Source organism: Elephas maximus, chromosome 6, assembly GCF_024166365.1.
Source record: "Elephas maximus indicus isolate mEleMax1 chromosome 6, mEleMax1 primary haplotype, whole genome shotgun sequence".
Classification (NCBI taxonomy): Eukaryota; Metazoa; Chordata; class Mammalia; order Proboscidea; family Elephantidae; genus Elephas; species Elephas maximus.
This window is the reverse complement of record NC_064824.1, coordinates 64,014,961-64,037,192: the sequence shown is the minus strand read 5'-3', so window position 1 is coordinate 64,037,192 and position 22,232 is coordinate 64,014,961. Positions and strand designations below refer to the sequence as shown.

At 38.9% G+C, this 22,232-nt stretch overlaps 1 protein-coding gene across 1 annotated transcript in view; it reads left to right on the top strand.

Moving 5' to 3' along the window:
* The first annotated feature begins 14,721 nt into the window (after positions 1-14,721).
* TTC21B (tetratricopeptide repeat domain 21B) overlaps positions 14,722-22,232 on the top strand; it is a 77,207-nt gene continuing 69,696 nt past the window's right edge. Inside the window, exons 1-5 of the mRNA XM_049887349.1 lie at positions 14,722-14,875; positions 15,949-16,078; positions 16,172-16,282; positions 19,259-19,425; positions 20,593-20,715. Coding sequence (XP_049743306.1) covers positions 14,855-14,875; positions 15,949-16,078; positions 16,172-16,282; positions 19,259-19,425; positions 20,593-20,715 — 552 coding nt within the window. The 5' untranslated portion in view covers positions 14,722-14,854. The remainder of the gene's footprint in view (positions 14,876-15,948; positions 16,079-16,171; positions 16,283-19,258; positions 19,426-20,592; positions 20,716-22,232) is intronic.

The following is a 22,232-nucleotide window of genomic DNA, read 5'->3' as shown; positions in this document are numbered from 1 at the left end:
TCTGCTCATCTACTTCCAAAAATTAGCCAATGAAAACACTATTAATTGTAAGTTATACAACTGTAAAAAGTTGAATTGGCAAGAATTGTGTGATAGATACATTTAGAACAATAATAATAATAATAAAAGCATAGCTGCTGAGGCTGCTTATGTACAACCAAACATCTCATGGGATTTGGTTCCTTGGCTTGGAGGTTTAGGTTCATAGTTTTTGGGACATCCCAGCTATTAATTGGCCTAACAACATGTTTAGTGCTTCTGTTCTACCTTCTAGCTCAGTGCATAGTACCTGGGGTCCTAAAAGCTTGCAAGCGGACATTCAAGGCACAATAAATGGTCTCTAGTCACCTGGAGAAACAGAGGAAAAAGGAGAGTCAGGAATAGGAGGAGGACATGGAATGTGTGGCTGATTGCATCCAGGAACAGCTGCTTCCTTTGCCACAGGACCAGAACTGGATAGTGTCTGGTCACCATTACTGAACATTTTGATCAAAGATTTTATAGAAGAATCCTGATCAAAAGGGTGAAAATACAGAACAGAATTTAAAATTCACATGGAATCCAGACATTCTGGAGCTGTAGAGGCTGGATTAATCCCCAAAACTATTGCCCTGAGATAACCTTTAAAGCATAAACCAAAAATATACCCTGAAGTCTTCTTAAAACCAAACAATAATTTAGTTTAACTAGAAAAGAATGTCTGCCTTGAGCATTATGCTCATTTAAGATATATCTATATGGGATCAAACTGACAACAGCAACTTGAAAGATTACATAGGAAACTTAGGGGGCAGTGAGTTTATGTTAATGGGGAAGAAACAACTCAGAAAAAGAGGATGAGAACGGTTACACAATTCGAAGAATGTTAAAAATGTCATTGAATTGAACGTACAGAAACTATTGAATTGGTGTATGTTTTGCTGTGTATATTCTCAACAACAAAAAATAATAAAATGAGTTATATATAAAAATACCCTATGAATCACAACAGAATATTGTGTGATATAGTGCTGGAAGATGAGCCCTGTAGGTTGGAAGGCTCTCAAAATACACAGTGGCCACAACAATGGACTTGAGCATACCAACTATTGTAAAGGTGGAGCAGGAAGGACTGGGCAACATTCTGTTCTGTTGTATATGGGATGGCCTAGTTGGAGCTGACTTGACAGCAACTAACAACAGCTAGTCTTTTATACTTGTATTCTCAGCTATCATCTTCAACTTGATAGATGTAAAACTGATCTCTTCAGATTCTATCCCTCTCAGCTACCAACAAAACTAACTAGAAGTCAACCTACCTCTCAATGTCTGTTATTGTTAGGGTCATCTTTCTAGGCCAGCCAAAGAAGTAAATATAAATTATAGAGTATATAGATGATTAACTGTAGAAGATAAATACAGGAAAAGTTATAACAGGGTAACTTCTCTGCTGCCACAAGAACACACACGCCACATAGTGCCTGATAGGGAGAGACTGGGACATAAATATTTTTGTATTCTCTAGAGTGCTCACTTGGCTGCATGCTGAAAGGTTGGAGGTTTGAGTCCACCCAGGGGCATGTTGGAAGAAAGCCATGGTGATTTACTTTTGAAAAACCAGCCATTGAAAACTCCATGCGGGCACAGGTTTACTCTGACTCACATGCGGTGTGTCAAAACAAAACAAAAACTTCTTTTGTTTGTTTCTTTTTTAGAGTGCTTTATACACACACAGTATTTGTACTTGGCAGGTATTTAGTAAAGAGCCCTGGTGGCGCCAACGGTTAAGCACTTGGCTGCTAACTAAAGGTTAGCTGTTTGACTCCCCCGTGACTTCGTGGGAGAAAGACCTGGCGATCTGTTCCCATAAAGATTACAGCCAAAAAAAAACCCTATGGGGCGGTTTAGTCTGTCACATCGGGTCACTGTGAGTCAAATTAGAGTCAACCATACTTAACAATAACAACAGGTATTTAGTAAACGAGATTATTTTTTAGCATTGCTTTCAATAGGCTTTTAAAAAAAAAAACCTTTTTAGTTATTTTCCCTCATAAAACCTTTTCCCTTTACTTATATTACTGGCGTAGATTGAATTGTGTCCCCCTAAAATTAAGTATGTCAACTTGGCTGATCCATAATTCCCAGTGTCGTGTGATTGTCCACCATTTTGTCATCTAATGTGGTTTTCCTGTGTGTTGTAAATTCTATCTCTAAGATGTTATTGAGGTGGGATTAGCGGCAGTTATGTTAATGAGGCAGGAATCAATCTACTAGACCAATCTCTTTTGAGATATAAAAGAGAGAAGTGAACAGAGAAACACGGGGACCTCATAACACCAAGAAAGTAGTGCCAGGAGCAGAGTGCGTCCTTTGGACCCGGGGTTCCTGCTCTGTGAAGTTCCTAGACCAGGGGAAGATTGATGACAAGGACCTTCCTCCAGAGCCAACAGAAAGAGAAAGGCTTCCCCTGGAGCTGGTGCCCTGAAATCAGACTTGTAACCTAATAGACTGTGGGAGAATAAATTTCTCTTTGTTAAAGCCATCCACTTGTGATATTAGTTATAGCAGCACTAGATAACTAAGACAATTACCATATAAGAAGGCAGTCATAATATACATGATACATAAAGTAATAAAACCCTACAAAGAAAATTCACCTTGGTCCTTTATAGCAATATTAAATATACATAGTAAGTATTTAAATGGACATATTTTACATGAGTAAGAGCACATATACTACCTCTATTCCCTATCAACAGACATAGATATAAATGCAGCTGTAGGTATAGATATACTACAGATTAATATTTCTAAGGTATAAGAGTCCATAAATGGACTTTTTAACTCTTTAGATCTTAGGGGTTATGTAATACCTTATTCTCTACTACGGTGGAACTATTGAACTTGCCGTTTTATAGGGCTTCTGAGCCTTGCTTTCTCTTCAACATTACTTAGCTTGATTCTTATCTGCATTATTAATGTCCATCTTTCAACAAAGATGGTGAAGAAATGTCTTGTTCAGCAGTATTTCTTGCAGTCATAATAAACACAAATTTCCTCTAAAGGCAAACAGATGGAGGCTTTGATCACCCTCAGCTGCAGGTGCAGCCATTTGCCCTACCTTAGGGACAATGTCTACTGAGTTATACTGACTGGTACCCTGCAACAGGTGAAATGCTCCAGCAAAATATGGTAACTATAAGTTTGTGAATCTATAAATCTACGAAGAGATGAATAATAGAATTCATAAGTAATGGTTAAAGTATCTAGAAATATTTCTCCCAGAGGAGAGGACAGTGAGGAATGATTTGATTCAAAATCAGCAAAGGTTGTCATGTTTGTGATATGTCATGATTTGCTAAAATAAGTTTTTAGGCAGTTACATGAAGTTTAGCATGACTCTAACCAAGTATTTCTTACAATTTTATGACACTCCCTTTTTCCTATGCCGAAATCTAAATGCTTTCGCTGCATTCTCTCTGGACCATAACATCTAAAATGTCCAAGTCAATTTAAAGAGTGGGCTTAGGTGTTTCTCCCTGAAAGCAGGGGTCATAGAATACTCTTTACTTTCTTATCTTCCAACATTTCTTCTTAAATAATTCTATAACTAAAAGATCTCTGAGGGCAGGCACTGCGTCCACCTTTATATCATTATATTCCCATGATGTAGAACAGTGCCTAGTCTTGTCCTTTTTAAAAAGTTAAATGAGTAAACAACTTAGCAGCTTGAATAGAAATTGCAAACTGCACTGAAAGCATCCTTCACAATATCCTGAATTTAGTAAACCAAAAACATAACGTCAATAACGCATTTTATATCAGTGAACCCAACATAAAGCAACACCTAAAAACAGTGCCATCTTTCAGATGGAGGGAAGCAGCACGAATGCATTATCACTCTAAAAATTAACTGGCTTAAGAATGAAAATGAAAACATACATTAAGCTGAAGAGTTACAGCAAATACTAGCATATTTGGTCCTACTCAATACTCACATATGTTATGAGCTGATAAATAAGGAGCTTAATTTAAATTAAGTACCTATAAATATTATACTTAAAATAGGTGGATCTTTTTTTTTCTTTACCTACAAATATTATACTTAAAATAGGTGAATCTCATTCAGTGATACAGTTTTTATTTTAAACCACTGTAAAGGATTTTTTTTTTTTTAAAGGATTACGACAGATATTTCTAGAATAGAAATGGTCTACTTTTCATTACAATATTAAAACATGATTGTTGCAACAAAATTAGGAATACAAAATTTAAAAAGTAGAAAATGAGAATTGAATCCTGTGGCCCCCAAAGAAACACTGTTTAAGGTTGTTTCATATTTTTTCAGGTTTGTTAGTACAGGTAAACAACTTGATCAAAAACATTCACTCAATAGTTCAAAACTTCTAGCTACTGTTTCATACTCTTCCAGAAGGCTAGAAATACAGAAAGAGTTTTCAAGGCTCGTTCTAGTTTCAAAACCCTTTTTTTTTTTTTCTGAGAATAAGCCCAATGTCTTGTGGCATAAGCTACCATAATTAAAATGGTAAATCAAGTAAACATTATAATAGCTTTACAGACCTTTGAGACAATATACAAAGGATTTCTTCTGGGTAGTGGTGGTTGCTAACTACACACTGATTCTGGTATAGCAACTCTCTGGAGAGAAAAGATAGCAACGTTACAGAAGGTTGCCCAGTTCTTAGTAACTGAGGAACCTGGTTTTCTTTCTGCTTTGCTTCTTCCCTTTCTTCTGTTCTGGGAGGTTTGATTTCACCTGGGGGCTCACTTCTCAGGCACTAATCCAACTCTAAATTACCTCTGACAAATCTAGTTTCCTTTATATAATCTGAATTAAAAATTGGAAAATGAATTATTGAATTTTAGGACCAGTCAAATTCAGGTATACATCTTGAGAGCTTTTCTTATACCAATAGAGCTTGGGGACTAAGTCCTGTCTAGACCTAAGCCAATTAGTGCAGGAAAGTGTTAAAATTTTGGTCTTAAGCTGTGTCCCATCCATTGTACACCTTCTGTTCAACCACATAGAAACTATGACTTTTCACAATGCTCTTACTAACTCTCTTGATACACACCCAGAAAGGGGGGTAGTTCTATGACTATACCTAAGCTTCTTGTGTTAGACAAAGGCAAGCCATTAGTACAGCATCCAGATTAATCTGTGTAGCCATGTAACACACTTACGATGAAGCAAGTTTATTCAATTAATAGCCTTAATACTACATTTAAATTTTTTTACTAGAGCAGTGGTTCTCAAATTATGGTCCCCAGACTAGCATCATCAGCACCACTTGGGAACTTGTTAGAAATTTATATCCTGGGGCCCTACCTTAGACTGACTGCAGGTGGAGTGAGAAATCTGTGTTTTAACAAGCCCTCCAGGTGATTCTGGTTTATGACTAGGTTTGAAAACCAGGACTCAAAACTATTCCTTGTCTTATGCATAGGACAATAATGTCCCCCAGTGGCCAAAAACATGTACACTAGTTTTTAAAAAATAAATGTACCCAAACCAAAACCCATTGGGGTAGAGTCTATTCTGACTCATAGCGACCTTATAGGAGAGAGTAGAACTGTCCCATAGGTTTCCAAGAAGGTGATGGATTTGAACTGCCTACCTTTTGGTCACCACCACCAGGGCTCCAATATTTGTACATTATATTTAAAAATGATTCCCAAAGATGATTTTCACTTTTTTTTTTAGTGGACATGAAACTCAGTTTCCAAATTCAGGTGTGTAAGAAATTTTGTATTTCTTGTTTTTTAAAATAAATAAATCCAAAGCTGAGTGTTAGTCCCACTGGATTGGTAGGAAATTAATTCTTAATATCATGGCACTCTTCTCTCCCTGGACTCAAGCAGAAACTGGGAGGATTTTACAGTGATCAGAAAGTGGGAGAAGTTTTTTGACCAAATGATGTCCTTATCGTCCATACGAAAATGGATCCTTGAGGTCTGTACCCTACACTCTGTTCCCCCGGGCACACCATGAAGCCGTATCTTTGAGGCTGCCGCTCCTTCTGGGTGCACAGCCACAGGTCAGGGGGTAGATCTCTCACAATTAGAGGAATCTTTTGGCTTTGGTCCCTATCCCAGCTTCTGAAAACTACTACTTCCTCTCTTTGCCTCACAGGCACTTCTCTGGCTCATCCTGCCCAACAAGGTACCCACACTTATTTATTTAATAAACTTCAAAAAACCCAACCCGCTGCCAACTAGTCAATTGCAACTCATAGCGACCATATAGGAAGAGTAGAACTGTCCCATAGGGTTTCCAAGGAGTGGCTGGTGGATTCGAACTGCTGACCTTTTGGTTAGCAGCCAAGCTCTTAACCATTGTGCCACCAGGGCTCCTTAATAAACAGGTTTTTAAAAAAGATCCTAAATGTTTCGGAAATGCTATCTAATAAAATTTTCCGAGATGATGGACATCTATATCTGTGATGTTCCATTCTGTAGCCGCTGGCCACACATGGCTACTGAACATTCAAAATATGGCTAGTACAACTGATGAATTTGATTTTTAACTTCATTTAATTTTAATTAAGTGTAAATTTAAATAGCCTCATGAGGATAGTGTCTACCTTGTTAGATAAAGCAGTTCTAAAGTATTGTGTTTCTATCCAGCTACAAAAATAACAATAGCCTAGTGTCTTAGTCATCCAGTGCTGCTATAACAGAAATACCACAAGTGGATGGCTTCAACAAAGAGAATTTTATTCTCTCACAGTCTGGTAGGTTACAAGTCCAAATTCAGGGTGTCTGTCGGCTGGAGGGGACAGCTTTCTCTCTCTGTAGGCTCTGGAAGAAGGGTCCTTGTCCTCAATCTTTCCCTGGTTGAGCAGCTTCTCAGGCACAGGGACCCCAGGTTCAAAGGACACGCTCTACTCCCAGCACTGCTTTCTTGGTGGAATGAGGTCCCCCTGTCTCTCTGCTTCCTTCTATCTTTTATATCTCAAGAGATTGCCTCAAGACACAGCCTAATCCTATAGGTTGAGTCCTGCCTCACTAACACAACTGCCCCCCATCCTCCCTCATTAACATCATAGAGGCAGGATTTACAACATACAGGAAAATCACACAATACCAGGAATCAGGGCCCAGCTCAACTGATAAACACATTTGGGGGGGGGGTGGGCATAATTCAATCCATGAAACCTAGCTATGTACTCAAAGCAAGAAAAATGAGAAGTAAAGAGAGCAATACAAAATACTATCTTTAGTAAGTCCTATGGTTTCAAGTGTAGGGGTATTCATTGCACACTTCTTCAATTATTCTGTATGTTTGAAAATGTTAAAAAAATAATACTGTGGGGAGAAAACATATACTGCCACAAATTAACATCCAGTTATAAATCCAGGAGTTCCAGGGTATGAGCCTGAGCTGTTCTCATTTGGACAAGTGGTAGAGCTGGTGAGAGGAGTCCTACCAGTTAACCAGCTGTTGTTGAGTTGGTTCCTACTCATGGCAATCCCAAGAGTATCAAAGTGGGACTGTGCTCCATAGAGTTTCTGCTGGCTTTTTCGGAAGTAGATCTCCCAGCCTTTCTTCCAAGACACCAAACCTCTAATCTTAGGGTTAACAGCCCAGTATGCTAAACTTTCCCACCACCCAGGGACCCTAGCACATGTGAAACCAGGAGTTGTATGTGAAGAGAGAAAGCTTTTGGATGAGAAACAAAATCCCCTCAGCTGTTAGGGGTAACCTAACCTCTGAATAAAGAGCCCTGGTGGCACAATGGCTAAGTGCTTGACTCCTAATGAAGAGGTCAGCAGTTCTAACCCACTCATTGGCTCTGTGGGAGAAAGACCTGGAGATCTGCTCCGTTAAGATCACATCCTAGAAAACTTTATGGGGCAGTTCTTCTCTGTCATATGGGGTCACTATGAGTCATAATTGACTCGATGGCACCCAACAGCACAACAACCCCTCAATGGGAAGGTTCTCTTCCTGAAGTGATATAGAGCCTTGATGCCATCACTAGGGTGAAGGGAGTGCTGCTTGCATCAGTGTGAGTTTGTACTGTGTGGAATTTCTGGCCTAATTCCTTATAAAGGAAAAAGGCAAACTGGCGGCATGAGAGTTATTTATTTTTGCAGACTCACCTTTCTACATTGGAGTGTATTGCCTCTGAGAAACCTTAGCGACTACTTGAAAGCACTGCGATAAACAAAGTTACCAAGAATCAGATCCTAGAAAACTAAGGCCTAAGTTTTCGCAACCTTAACATGAAAATTTGAATGGAGTTTCAGTTACTTCACATCCAGAAATAATACAGTGTCTAGGAAGATGTGTAATGTCAGTTTGACATTGGGTAATGTTTTTTCAGATGTGAACTTGCATCTATTGAGTAAAATAAAAAATAATGTACTATTTTAATGTCACACCAGGCAGAGAAGGATTTAATACTAGTCTTCTTATTCTTATAAACCACCAGTGGATTATTTAAAGAAATGAAAGGAAAAACAGATAACATCTTATGTAAAAATATTCTGTGTTATCAGAGCTGTAAACATTTATCACATGTCTGCCAGTTTATCTAACTGTGGTGGCTTGCGTGATGCTGTGATGCTGGAAGCTATGACACCAGTATTTCAAATATCAGCAGGATCACCCTTAGTAGACAAATTTCAGCAGAGCTTCCACATTAAGACTAGGAAAAAGGAGCTGGAGGTCTACTTGTGAAAAAATTGGCCAGTGAAAGCCTTATGAATAGCAGCAGAACATTGTCTGATATAATGCCTGGAAGATGAGCCCCTCAGGTTAGAAGGCGCTCAAAATACAGCTGGGGAAGAGCTGTCTCCTCCAAGTAGACTCAATCATAATGACATGGATGGAGTCAAGCTTTCAAGACCTTCATTTGCTGATGTGGCACAACTCAAAATGAGAAGAAACAGCTATAAACATCCATTAATAATAAACATCCATTAATAATCGGAACCTGGAATGTACGAAGTATGAATCTAGGAAAATTGGAAATTGTCAAAAATGAAATGGAACACATAAACATCGATATCCTAGGCATTAGTGAGCTGAAATGGACTGGCATTCGCCATTTTGAATCAGACAATTATATGGTCTACTATGCCGGGAAAGACAAATTAAAGAGGAATGTCATTGTATTCATCGTCAAAAAGAACATTTCAAGATCTAATCTGAAGTACAGCACTATCAGTGATAAGATAATATCCATATACCTATAAGAAGTTTATAAGAAGACCACTTAATATGACTATTATTCAAATTTATGCACCAACCACTAATGCCAAAGATGAGGAAATTGAAGATTTTTATCAGCTTCTGCAGTCTGAAATTGATCATACATGCAATCAGGATTCATTGATAACTACTGGTGAATGGAATTCGAAAGATGGAAACAAAGAAGAAGGATTGGTAGTTGGAAAATACGGCCTTAATGACAGTAACGATGCTGGAGATCGAATGATAGAATTTTGCAAGACCAATGACTTATTTATCACAAATAGTTTTTTTCAGCAATGTAAATGATGACTATACACTTGGACCTCACTGGATGAAAACACATGAATCAAATCGAGTACATCTGTGCAAAAAGATGATGGAAAAGCTCAATATCATTGGTCAGAACAAGGCCAGAGGCTGACTGCGGAACAGACCATCAATTGCTCATATGTTGAAGCTGAAGAAAATTATAACGGGTCCACAACAGCCAAAGTACGACCTTGAGTATATCCCACCTGAGTTTAGAGGCCATCTCAAGAACGGATTTGACACATTGGACACTAATGACCAAAGACCAGACGAGTTGTAGAATGACATCAAGAACATTATACACGAAGAAAGCAAAAAGTCATTAAAAAGACAAGAAAGAAAAGACCAAAAAGATTGTCAGAAGAGACACTGAAACTTGCTCCTGAATGTAGAGTAGCTAAAGCGAATGGAAGAAATGATGAAATAAAAGAGCTGAACAGAAGATTTCAAAGGGTGGCTCAAAAAGACAAAATATAATGAAATGTGCACATATTTGGAGTTAGAAAACCAAAAGGCAAGCACATGCTTGGCATTTCTCAAGCTGAAGAAACAATTCAAGCCTTGAGTTGCGATATTGAAGGATTCTACTGCGAAAATATTAAATGACATAGGAAGCATCAAAAGAAGATGAAAACACATATAGAGACACTATACCAAAAAGAACCGGTAGATGTCCAACCATTTCCGGAGGTAGCATATGATCAAGAACAAATGGTACTTGTCATGGATTGAATTATATCCCCCCAAAAATGTGTGTATCAATTTGGCTGTGCCATGATTCTCAATATTGGGTGATTGTCCTCCATTTTGTGATTGTAATTTTATGTTAAAGAGGATTAGGGTGGAATTGTAACACCCTTACTAAGGTCACATCCCTGATCCAATATAAAGGGAGCTTCCCTAGGGTCTGGCCTGCCACCTTTTATCTCCCGAGAGATAAAAGGAAACAAAAGCAAGCAGAGAGTTGAGGCCTCATACCCCAAGAAAGCAACACCTGGAGCAGAGCGCAGCCTTTGTACCTGAGGTTCCTGCGCTGAGATGCTCCCAGACCAAGGGAAGATTGATGACAAGGATCTTCCTCCAGAGCCGACAGAGAGAGAAAGCCTTCCCCTGGAGCTGATGCCCTAAATTTGGACTTGTAGCCTACTAGAATGTGAGAGAATAAATTTCTCTTTGTTAAAGCCATCCACTTGTGGTATTTCTGTTACAGCAGCACTAGATGACTAAGACAGTACTGAAGGGAGAAGTCTCAGCTACACTGAAGCATTGGCGAAAAACAAGGCTCCAGAAATTGACAGAATACCAACTGAGATGTTTCAACAAACGGATGCGAGACCTGAGGTGCTCACTCATCTAAGCCAAGAAATTTGGAAGACAGCTACCTAGCCAATCAATGAATCCATATTTGTATTCATTCCAAAGAAAGGGGATCCAACAGAATGCAAAAATTATCGAACAATATCATTAATATCACACCCAAGTAAAATTTTGCTGAAGATCGTTCAAAAGCGATTGCAGCATTACATCGGCAGGGAACTCCCAAAAATTCAAGCCAGATTCAGAAGATGACATGGAACAAGGGATATCATTGCTGAAGTCAGAAGAATCTTGGCTGAAAGCAGAGAATACCAGAAAGATGTTTACCTGTGTTTTATTAACTATGCCAAAGCATTTGATCATGTGTTAAAAAAAAAAAAAATTTTTTTTTTTTTTTAACATAACACATTATGGATAACATTGTGAAGACTGGGAATCCCAGAACACTTAATTGCTCTCATGAGGCAGATCAAGAGGCAGTCGTTTGAACAGAAAAAGGGAATACTGCACGGTTTAAAGTCAAGAAAGATGTGTCAGGGTTGTATCCTTTCACCATACTTATTCAATCTGTTTGCTGAGCAAATAATCTGAGAAGCTGGACTATACGAAGAAGAACGCAGCATCAGGATTGGAGGAAGACTCGTTAACAACCTGCAATATGCAGATCACACAACCTTGTTTGCTGAAAGTGAAGAGGACTTGAAATACTTCCTGATGAAGATCAAAGACTACAGCCTTTAGTATAGATTACGCCTCAAGGAAAAGAAAAAACAATCCTCACAATTGGACCAATAAGCAACATCATGATACATGGATAAAAGACTGAAGTTGTCAAGTATTTCGTTTTACTTGGATCCACAATCAACGCCCATGGAAGCAGCAGTCGAGAAATCAAATAACACATTGCAATGGCCAAACCTGCTGCAAAAGACTCCTTTAAAGTGTTGAAAAACAAAGATGTCACCTTGAAGACTAAGGTGTGCCTGACCCAAACCATGGTGTTTTCATTTGCTTCATGTGCATGTGAAAGCTGGAAAACGAATAAGGAAGACAGAAGAAGAATTGAAGCCTTTGAATTTGGTGTTGGCATAGAATATTGAATACACCATGGACTGCCAGAAGAATGAACAAATCTGTCTTGGAAGAACTACAGCCAGAATGGTCCTTAGAAGTAAGGACGGCAAGACTTCATCTCACATACTTTGGACATGTTATCAGGAGGGACCAGTCCCTGGAGAAGGATGTCACACTTGGTAGATGGTCAGCAAAAAAGAGGAAGACCCTCAACAAGATGCATTGACACAGTGGCTGCAACAATGGGCTCAAGCATAACAATGATTGGGAGGATGGTGCAGGACTGGGCACTATTTTGTTCTGTTGTATGTAGGGTCACTGTGAGTTGGAACCAACTCGATGGCACCTAATAACAACAACAAACATTTAAATAATTCATTCTTTCTATTTCAAAATACTAGACTCTTTATAAGTGCATTTTTCTGTGTCCCCTTCCTACTTTTGCATAAATGAAATGTCAAGATCTAGCCAAGAAAACCAAGAAAAATAACTCTCTTGGTGCGTCTCGTCACGTTATTTGAGTAAAAACATTATTACATCTGATAGTTCAGGTGTGCAGAAAGTAAACTGACTGATGTCATAAATTCTGGGCCATCAGATATCTGAATGGCTGGGCTATTTTTTAAAGAAAAACAAAGTATCATATGGCAGTCCAAAGGAAGTCATTGTAATTGAGTTTAGAGTTTAAAGAACTCAGAGAAGTGAGCTCCTTAAGCCAACATCTACAGATCTTTTTTTCCAGATGAACTTTTCACTGGAACCAAAATCGTGCAATTCAAGATTATACACTTTGATGAGCACCTTGAACTGTTGTAATTTTCTGCTGCATAGTGAGTGCAGATTAATCCACGTTTTGAAAATCAGACCAGCAGCTATTACTGGTTGTCTACCACCACAAACTTTAGCTTGACTGTGAATGTTGGAAGGAGCCCTGGTGATACATTGGTTAAGCGCTCAACTGCTAACCAAAAGGTTGGCAGTAGGAACCCACTTGCAGAAGACAGACTTCCGTAAAGATTACAGCTACAAAAATCCTATGGGGCAGTTCTACTGTCACGTGTGGTCACTTGCCATCAGTAGAAAAGCCACTGGACAGCACCTAACAACAACAGTATGAATGTTGGAAACAGAGTAACAGTTTTCATGAAAATAATATGTGCCTCTTTGGGTTGCATTGAAACCCTGGTGGCATAGTGGTTAAGAGCTACGGCTGCTAACCAAAAGGTTGGCAGTTCGAATCTACCAGGTGCTCCTTGGAAACTCTATGTGGCAGTTCTACTCTGTCCTATAGGGTCGCTATGAGTCAGAATGGACTCGATGGCAGTAGGTTTTGGTTTGGGTTGAATGCACTTTAAAAGGAAGTTGGTGAAAAAATATTGCTTTGCCTTGGAGCCTGGGTTATAGCCACACTGCTCCTTAAGACTGTCATTGATTCCGACTCATGGCAACCCCATGTATACCAGAGTAGAACTGTGCTCCACAGGGTATATAACCTAAGCCTGTAAAAACATGTTGCTGTTTAGTTGATTCTGACTCATGACAATCCATGTGTTGCAGAGTAGAACTGCTCCATGTTTTTTTCTTGGCTCTGATGTAGTGGTTAAGAGTTCGGCTGCTAACCAAAACGTCACAGTTGGAATCCACACCAGGCGATCCTTGGAAACCCTACGGGGCAGTTCTGCCCTGTCCTACAGGGTCGCGATTAGCCCGAATTCACTCCACTGCAATGAGCTTGGTTTGGCTTTTGGTTGATCTTTACAGCAGCAGACCACCAGACCTTTCCTCCATGGCACCATTGGGTAGGTTCAAACCACCAACTTTTAGGTTAGCAGTCCAGCATAAACTGTTTGCGCCACCCAGGGACCTTGCACATAACCTACCAGCATAAAAAAAGTTAATGTTTATTGAGTCCTGAAGAAACTTAAAATCTGGTCAAAATAACTTAGGATCTTGTCAACTAAAGTGTGATAAATTAACACTAGGATCAGAATTTGGAATTCATGTAAAGGATTCTACAAAGACCACTTAAATCTCAAATCTCCACTGTTTTTGAAATCTCCTTAAGCAGAAATAGGAAATCTCTAGTCCATCATCCCAGTTTAATTATCTGAACAACTGAACATATCTTTGTGCAACTGACAGCTGCCTGATGGGTTCAAACATGAACGTTTGCATAGGGATTAGTTTTATTCTCAGCTTAAAATCAATAGTACAAAAATACACAAAGACCCACTAAGACTCTGTTTACCTCATTTGTCCCCTTCATTATCACGACTGGTAAAAATGAACTAATTTAATATGCATTTTAACAACAAACAGGATTGCAAAAATGCCGGCAAAGATGGGCCCAAGAAGCTCAACCCATTTCTGTTAAGAACTTGTGATATTTCTGCGCCACCTTGTGGCCACAACGCAACGATTACACGTGAAAGTTAAAGCATTTTCTATGCGCTGGTCAAGCCTTCAGATAACCGCATTGCGGGAATCTGCCTCAACACAAATGAACAGAAAATGGTGTCTTTCTTTCTAGTCCGTGATGGGGAACAGATCTGCCCTTTTCCCACTTCCTCCTTCACTTCCTTTATTCCTTAGCCTTGTGCCCGCCCACCCACTCTCCCCCAGGGCTATTCCTCGTCGGATGTCCTCTCCCACTCCCCCCATCCCTTAGCACCCCTCCCTCAGCCCCTGCCCTCCCCAGGTCACCCCCGCAGCCCGCCCTCCGGATCCCCCTTCCCAGGTCGCCCCTCCTCGGCGCCTCCCGCAATCCCTGCAGCAAGGGCCCGCCCCCTCCCGCTGGCGGCCAATGGCAGCGCGTCCCTCCCCGCCCCTGGCGCCGCGTCCGGGAGGGCGAGGCGGATTTGGGCCTCGGCGCGGCGTCCTGCGGCTCCGGCTCTTCCTCTGGGCAGCGGGGGACCCACGCCCACGGGCCCTGCGCGCCAGTGTCGGGGAGCCATGGACTCGCTGGGGCTGAAGGTGAGGCGGCGGGCGGCCACTGGCGGCCTGGACTTGGTCTGTTTGGGGGAGTGGCGCTGCGATGGGGGCGTGGAGAGAGCGCGGTGAGGTCCGCGAGGCGGTCGTTAGTCTGGCGGGATTTCGGTGCCCTGAGTCCGGGTGCCACCCGCTGGCGTGGGCCTGCAGCCCACGTTACCTTGTCTGCTCTCCAGGGCCCTTCTGCGGACTAGAGGTCCCGGCAGCTCACTCGGGGCGCTGCCTTTTAAAGGCCGTTGGTGAGCTGGTCCTCCAGTTGGTTGTGTTTACTTTGACTTCTGTGTCGTGTTTGCGGAAAGCCCGATTACCACATGCCACTCACTGCACCTCGGGCTGCGATTTCTAAGGACTTAAAGCAAACTAACGTTCTCTTCCCATTCCATAGGGAAAGGAACACGGAAAGCATATGTGAAAACAAAGACATGAGGCTTGAAAAGGGAGGAGTCTTTATTCTAGTGTGATAGTTTTTTTTCATATTATCAGTGATACATCCATTCAGCAAATTCTTAATAAGGGCCCACTTAATAACTGAGCATATGGAAACAGACACGAGACTGGAAAACATAAGCGGTTTCTTTAGGATGATGGTCTCGTTTGTTCACTGATTTCACCCATTCAGCAAATATTTACCGAGGACTCTGTCCACTACGACCTGGAGATCCAGTGATGAGCAGAACCTCACAGCTTCTGCCTTCACAGAGTTTGTAGCCTCATGCCTGTGAAAAGCCTCAGGTAAATAATATTTGACAGTAATGTTAACAAGTTTGTTGTTACAGAGTGAGTATTAAAAAGACTTTTTTTTTTTTTAAAGAAACCTAGAGTCTACTAACGGGAACTTCTTGTCCTTTTTTTTTAAACCCTTTTTTTTGTTTATTTTCCTGTTTTCTAAAATTGTTAAGAAAAGGTGGGCAAAGAGGTGAAAAGTGGCTCGATTTAAGGAAACTTAAAAGAATCACATGAGCTTTATTCAGGATTTTAGATTAATCTGCTTCTAAAAGTGTATCAGGCCACCAGAATCTTTTTTTTTTTTTTAATTTTTAGTCCTTATTTCCTTTTAGGCTTTGATTAATTACTATTGTCAAGAGAGATATTTCCATCATGTGCTAATGGTTGCCAGTGAAGGAATTAAGAGATACGGCAGTGACCCAGTCTTCAGGTTTTATCATGCCTATGGTACATTAATGGAAGGTGTGTGGTAATTATTAAGCATGCTCCAAAAATTTTAATTTCTGGCTTTGCACTATGAACTGTTTTTCACATCATAATCTTTTTGATTTTCAGGTAAAATTCAAGAAGCTCTTCGAGAATTTGAGGCTATTAAAAATAAACAAGATGTATCACTTTGCTCTCTAATTGCACTGATATATGCCCATAAAATGAGTCCTAATCCAGGTATAGTATTTAAGTACAACACTTAGGCAGCTTGCCCTACTCAGTTCATTTTGATTTTTTTTCAATTATTTTAACATTCAGTCTGATCGTGCTGTATTATATGTTGTCTAGGAACTTGGTAGGTTCATCAAACACAGGGAATACCTGTCTTTAAACTACTTTCATATTCCTTATGTCCTGTGGCACAGGTTTTATTAGTGCATAGGGATTATGTGAGTTAACCTAAAGATGAATATGTATTAGCAATTGTTATGCAAAAAAGGCCAGCTGAAAAATAGATGTACACAGAAATCACTCTGTAGGAGCCAACTTTATCACTTACTATGTGGAAACATTTCTGTGTACAGGTTATCTCTTTTACTATATTTTAAGCTTCTTGAAAGTCTTTACATCCCCCATGTGAATTAGCTCTTGGAAGGTACTCTCCAGATTTTTGTCCAGTAATTGGCTGAGAAATATGACCAGGTTATGGAAGGAATGTTATACATAAGCAAGCAATTAATTAAGGTTGCATGACTGTCTTAGTTTATTGGCTGAGGCAGAATATCCAAATTATAGATAAAAGAGTAGAGTTATATTCTCCCATATATATTTATTAATAGCTAGTAGGATTGTAAATATAGAACCTGTTTCAAATGACTAAGATTATAACCAATTGTTATAGAATGGTTTAGGAAAATTTAGAAACTATTTTTTTCCTAAGCAGAGTATTACATATCTCCTTCACCCCACATACATATGTATAAACCCATAAAAAATTATATAAGACAGTATGTTTAGCAAGTAAACAAATATGACAATTAGTGCAGTGGCAGGTGTAGTTGAAAGATACAAAAAAATTATAAGAAGTAATCCATTACCTCAGGCTTATAATCTAGTTGAGCAAAATATAAAAACCTAAAAGATTAAATTTCAGTGTTACTATTAAATCATAAGAAGTGAAACAAATGAATCCATAATTAGTTGGAAATGGTATGTAGTATTAATCCATAGGAGTAAGCTGGGAAGCCTTTGTGAAAAATGGGGACGTAATCTGATCTTTGAAGGACAGATAGGATTTGAATATGAAGAGTATTTGCTAGACAAGAGAAAATAACCTGGGTAGACACATGGAAGTGGTTCAGGATTAGGCTGTTTAGGATTAGATCCCCTTTCACTGTGCTTTACCGGAGCGTGTGTTTAGCTGGAGCAGAGAATTTGTAGTTGAGAGCGATACTAAGTCTAGAAAAAGAAATTAGTACAAAATATTTCCTTCTTGGTATGTTCATTTAATTATTAAGACTTATGTATTGGTTCTGTTGGGTAAAGTGGTTTCTAAGCCCCTAAAAAGACGGAGGCAGAAATATTGGCTAGAGACACCTGAGCACTGACTCTGCTTTCCACTGTAGATGATCCTGAATGGGTTTGAGCTCCAGGAAGGTCCCACATGTCTGTAAATACTGCTTAGTTAAGGGCTAGGTTGTCGCATATGTTCTTCCTGAATGCTGATGTAAGTCCTGGTTATAAATGGACTGTGAAGAGTAATAACTTGAACTAAGATCTGGCAAGAGCCAATTTTGTGTGGAGAGTGCCGCACAAAATTGGAGACTTGGAGGAAATCTGGGCTGAGAAGTGCAATACCTGTTCCTGCCCTGATGAGTTCTTTGTGTTTCTGTGTCCTGACTATAAAAACTGTGAGGTGTGTGAGGACAGGTGAAGAAGAGGTGTCTTCCTATCAAGAAATCCATAGCCCTACAAAAACTATTTTGTTTTTCTAAACTCCTGGAGTTGTATCTTGGAAATTGTACAATTTAAATTTAAATTTATGCCACTGGAGTTAACAAGGAAGAGCCGTGTAACTTTCCTTGATAGCCATTTGCAGAAAAGTAGAGCCATTAGAGTCACAGCCCAAAACTTTGGTATTTTGTCCTGCTTATTACATAGCTGATCCTGGTTCTGATCAGATCCAGGATTTGGGTATGATGGACATTGGAAGTTTGTGTCCTAATCAGGTATATACATGTAAAATGTGTGTGTGTGTGTGTGTGTGTGTGTGTGTGTGTATGCGTATATAGAAGATTTAATGGAAGTGATTAGGGAGCAGTAGTACAATCAGTATTGAACTATCTAAGTAAATGGTAAGTACACTAACCTTTGACAGGTCGTGAGCGAAGCCTGGCATGTTCACACATTTTAGAATTGAATTTGGAAGTTATGTCGTTTGAGTACCGGTTCTAGACATACTCCTTGTAGCTGCATCATTTTAGAATCATTACGAATTTTTCAAGTCTTAATTATTAAAAATCATTTGCTTATATATAGCCCTTAGGTTCTGAGAGAGGCTTGAACTGTAGTTGTTACTGTGGTCGTTAGCCACATGTGGCTTTTGAACACTTGAGACATGGCTAGTTTGACTGATTAACTGAATTTTAAATTTTATTCATTCACACATATTTAAATTTAAAGTTGATGTTCACTTATGTAAAAACTTTTACGTCTGTTTGGAACAGCTTGACTATGCAAATCTCCTTTTTCAACTGTCAGTATTATGCCATCTAAGTACAAAGCAAGTATTTTTGATGAAAATTTAGTATGTGAATGAGATGGGCTGTAAGTGTAAAATACAAACCAGATTTCAAAGACTTAGTAAGAAAAAAAAGCAAATCATTTCCTCAATTTTTATGTTAATATATGTTGAAATGATATAGTATCTTAGATATTTTGGGTTAAATAAAATATTGAAATTAATTTCACCTGTTTCTTTTTACTTTCTTAAATGTGACTATTAGAAAATTTTTAATTACGTAGGTTGTATTTTATTTCTCTTAGTGCTGCTGTAGAGAAAAGGACTAAATTCTCTGCCCTGATATTCGTCTAACCTGTTATACACGTAGTGACTATATGGTTGCTATTGAGTCAGAATCAACTCGATGGCAACGGGTGTTATAAACATTGGTCTAGATTTAATTTTTATTTCATGCCATTTTCTCCTCCCAGATAGAGAAGCTATTTTGGAATCAGATGCCAGAGTGAAGGAGCAACGGAAAGGAGCCGGACAGAAAGCTTTGTACCATGCAGGCTTATTTTTATGGCACATTGGTCGTCATGATAAGGCCAGAGAATATATTGACAGAATGATCAAAATGTCGAATGGTAGTAAAGAGGTAACTGGTTTTCTTAATCTGAAATAGTAACATAGTAACACTAAAGGAAGTTGATATTATTTATATCTTCAGTAGTATCTGCTATTTCTTTGTTATTACTCATTGTAGTGTCATTTTATAAATAGCAACTTTATTTTAATATTTCCTTATATTGAAAATTGTGGTCTCTAAGCTTATTTATTAAAATCGACTTGATGGCAACAGGTTTGGTTTTTGGTTTTGGAAGGTTGTTTATTTTTATGCTATTTATTAACTCTTGAAAAGATCCCTTCCTCATTCTATTCCTCCTTTCCTTGCTTTTTTTCCCTCCATTTCCCCTTATTGACCAGCTCTCGGTACAAGGCACTATTATTTGTACTGTTAATAATAAAAAGATAGGGAATACATAAACTCTACTTTTGCAAATGAATACTCTAGTAGTGGCATAGAGCACATATCTAGCTACTATTGTAATGAAAAAATTATAAATGGTATGAGAGAGGTGTGATTAAAGTGTTTGAGAAAATAATAACTAATGTTTATTCCTCTCTTGCTTGGCTCTGTTTTAAGTACTTAAGAAGAGATCACATCTGTAAGCGTTAGGAAGATGATGAAGAGTTTCTTGAAGGAAGTAGCATTTGAGCTAAGACCTGAAAGATGAATATAGTTTCAATAGGCAGAGATTATGGAAAAGAGAAATAGATACCCCTAAGGTGGGAAATAATAGATGGAAATGAGAAAAACAGATATGTTGGTTCTAAGGTGAGAACCTCAAATTTGAGTAGAACGCAGGGGATATAGATGAAGAGAGTGGAAGAAAAGCTTGGAGAGATGGGTCGGGGCAAAATGGAAGGAACTTGACTGCTAAGTACAACTGTGTGTATCTAATTTGATAGGCAATGAATACTGATCTACTGGCTTAGTATCGGTTTTGGCACTAATGGAATATGTGACATGCATCTTAATGAATATTGACCAAAGAAATCATCTTTAGGCTGAAATTCATAAGACTTCAGGCTGGCAAGGGTTCAAAACGTGTTTCACTGCATAGAATTTTGTTATTCAAAATTTGATAGAGTACTTTTTGTTACTAGTTATAAAAAAATGACATTAGGTTTATCTCTTTTGTAAACATCTACTTTTTCATTAAAAAAATGGAACTGTGAATAGAAATACTCATTTTTACAGGGACAGGTTTTGAGAGCATGGCTTGATATTACAAGAGGAAAAGAACCTTATACTAAAAAAGCACTAAGGTATTTCGAAGAGGGATTACAAGATGGAATTGATATTTTTGCTCTTCTGGGTAAGGTAAGTTGGAGTTAGGGTAAAAAAAATCATGTTTTGAAATTTATTCATAGTATATTTGAGACTCATCAAAACTAAGTAGCTCAGAGAAGATAATTTTCATGTTACTGTTGTTAGCTCTCAACTGAATAGGGAACTTGCATTTGTGTAGGGCAAGAATAAACTAGAGAAATTTATTCTCTGCCAGAATAGCTCCTAATCCTGGATCAGTTTTGTCTTTTTCTTTTTTTGGTGCGTTCATTCGTTCCTCAACAAATATTTATCATGTGCCTTATGTGCTTAGGCTCCAGGGATACCCTGAAAAAAAAAACCAAACCCCTTGCCTTTACAGAGCTAGAATTCTGGTGGTGGAGACAGACAATAAATAAAATAAGCTAACTATGTTAGAAGCTGATAAGTGCAGCGGAAAAATGAAGCAGGGAAAGGAGAAGGATGAGTGCTGAGTGTCAACTTGCAATTTTTAATGAGGTGGTCAGAAAAAGTGACATTTGAGCAAAGATTTACGGGCAATGTAGACATCTGAGGAAACCATTGCAGGTAGAAGAAATAACAAGGATGAGCGCTGTAAGGCATGTTCAGGGGATAGCAAGGGAGCCAGGACTCTGAAGTGGAATGAGTGAGGACAAGAGCAGAAATGGAGGCTATAGGGAGAGAAGGCATGTGTGGTGGCAAGTGGGTATGGGGAGGTGAGGAAAAGCTGGGCTGATTCTGTAAGGCCTTTGGATTTTATTTTGAATGGGATAGGGAGTCACTGAAAAGTTTCAAGCAAAGAAATGGCATGATCTGACTTACGTTGTGAGAGATGAGCAGTTGACAAAGTCATTAGAAATCATTGGTGGTGGAAATATTTAATTCAGACTCTAGAGTCCTTACTACTTGCCTTCTGATTGCCTTAAGTATGTTTATTTTTGATTTTGACTCACCAAGAAGAAATGAAATTTTTATGTTAAGAAGAACAGCCTATTAGATAAGCACTGATCTGGGAGGGGAGAAATAGAAAAAGAGGAGAGTATTAGTGTCTTGGCTGTTGTTAATGTCCCCACATCACTCTGCTTGTCACCTTCTGTTGATAGGTTATTCCTAGTTTTGCCATAAGTATGACTGGCATTCAGGCCGGTATTCAGGTAAAACTCAAGTTTTACCTAATGGCATTGCTGTAGGAATTGGGCATTTGACAAGTTTTGATTTTTTAAGAAGTTTTTCTTGATCACTTGTCCTTCTCTTTATTTCTTAGAGAAAAGCTAGTTGATAATTGTCTAGGGTGGGGCTATTTCAGGTGCTAATATAAGCAGCTTAGGAGGGAATGACCTTTTTCCTCCAAGAATTGGTTTAAATTGTTTTTCTGATAGAACCCATTCCAAATGTGTATTCTAATTTATTTTTCAGTTAATTCAAGAGGAGGGCTGCGTAAGCTTCAGTCCAACCTAACAAATTTAGTTCAGTGTGATCTGGTTCTGTGAATACATATGGGAGATGACAGTCTGAGGAGGAGTATTAGATGTGGACACACTTCAGGTCTT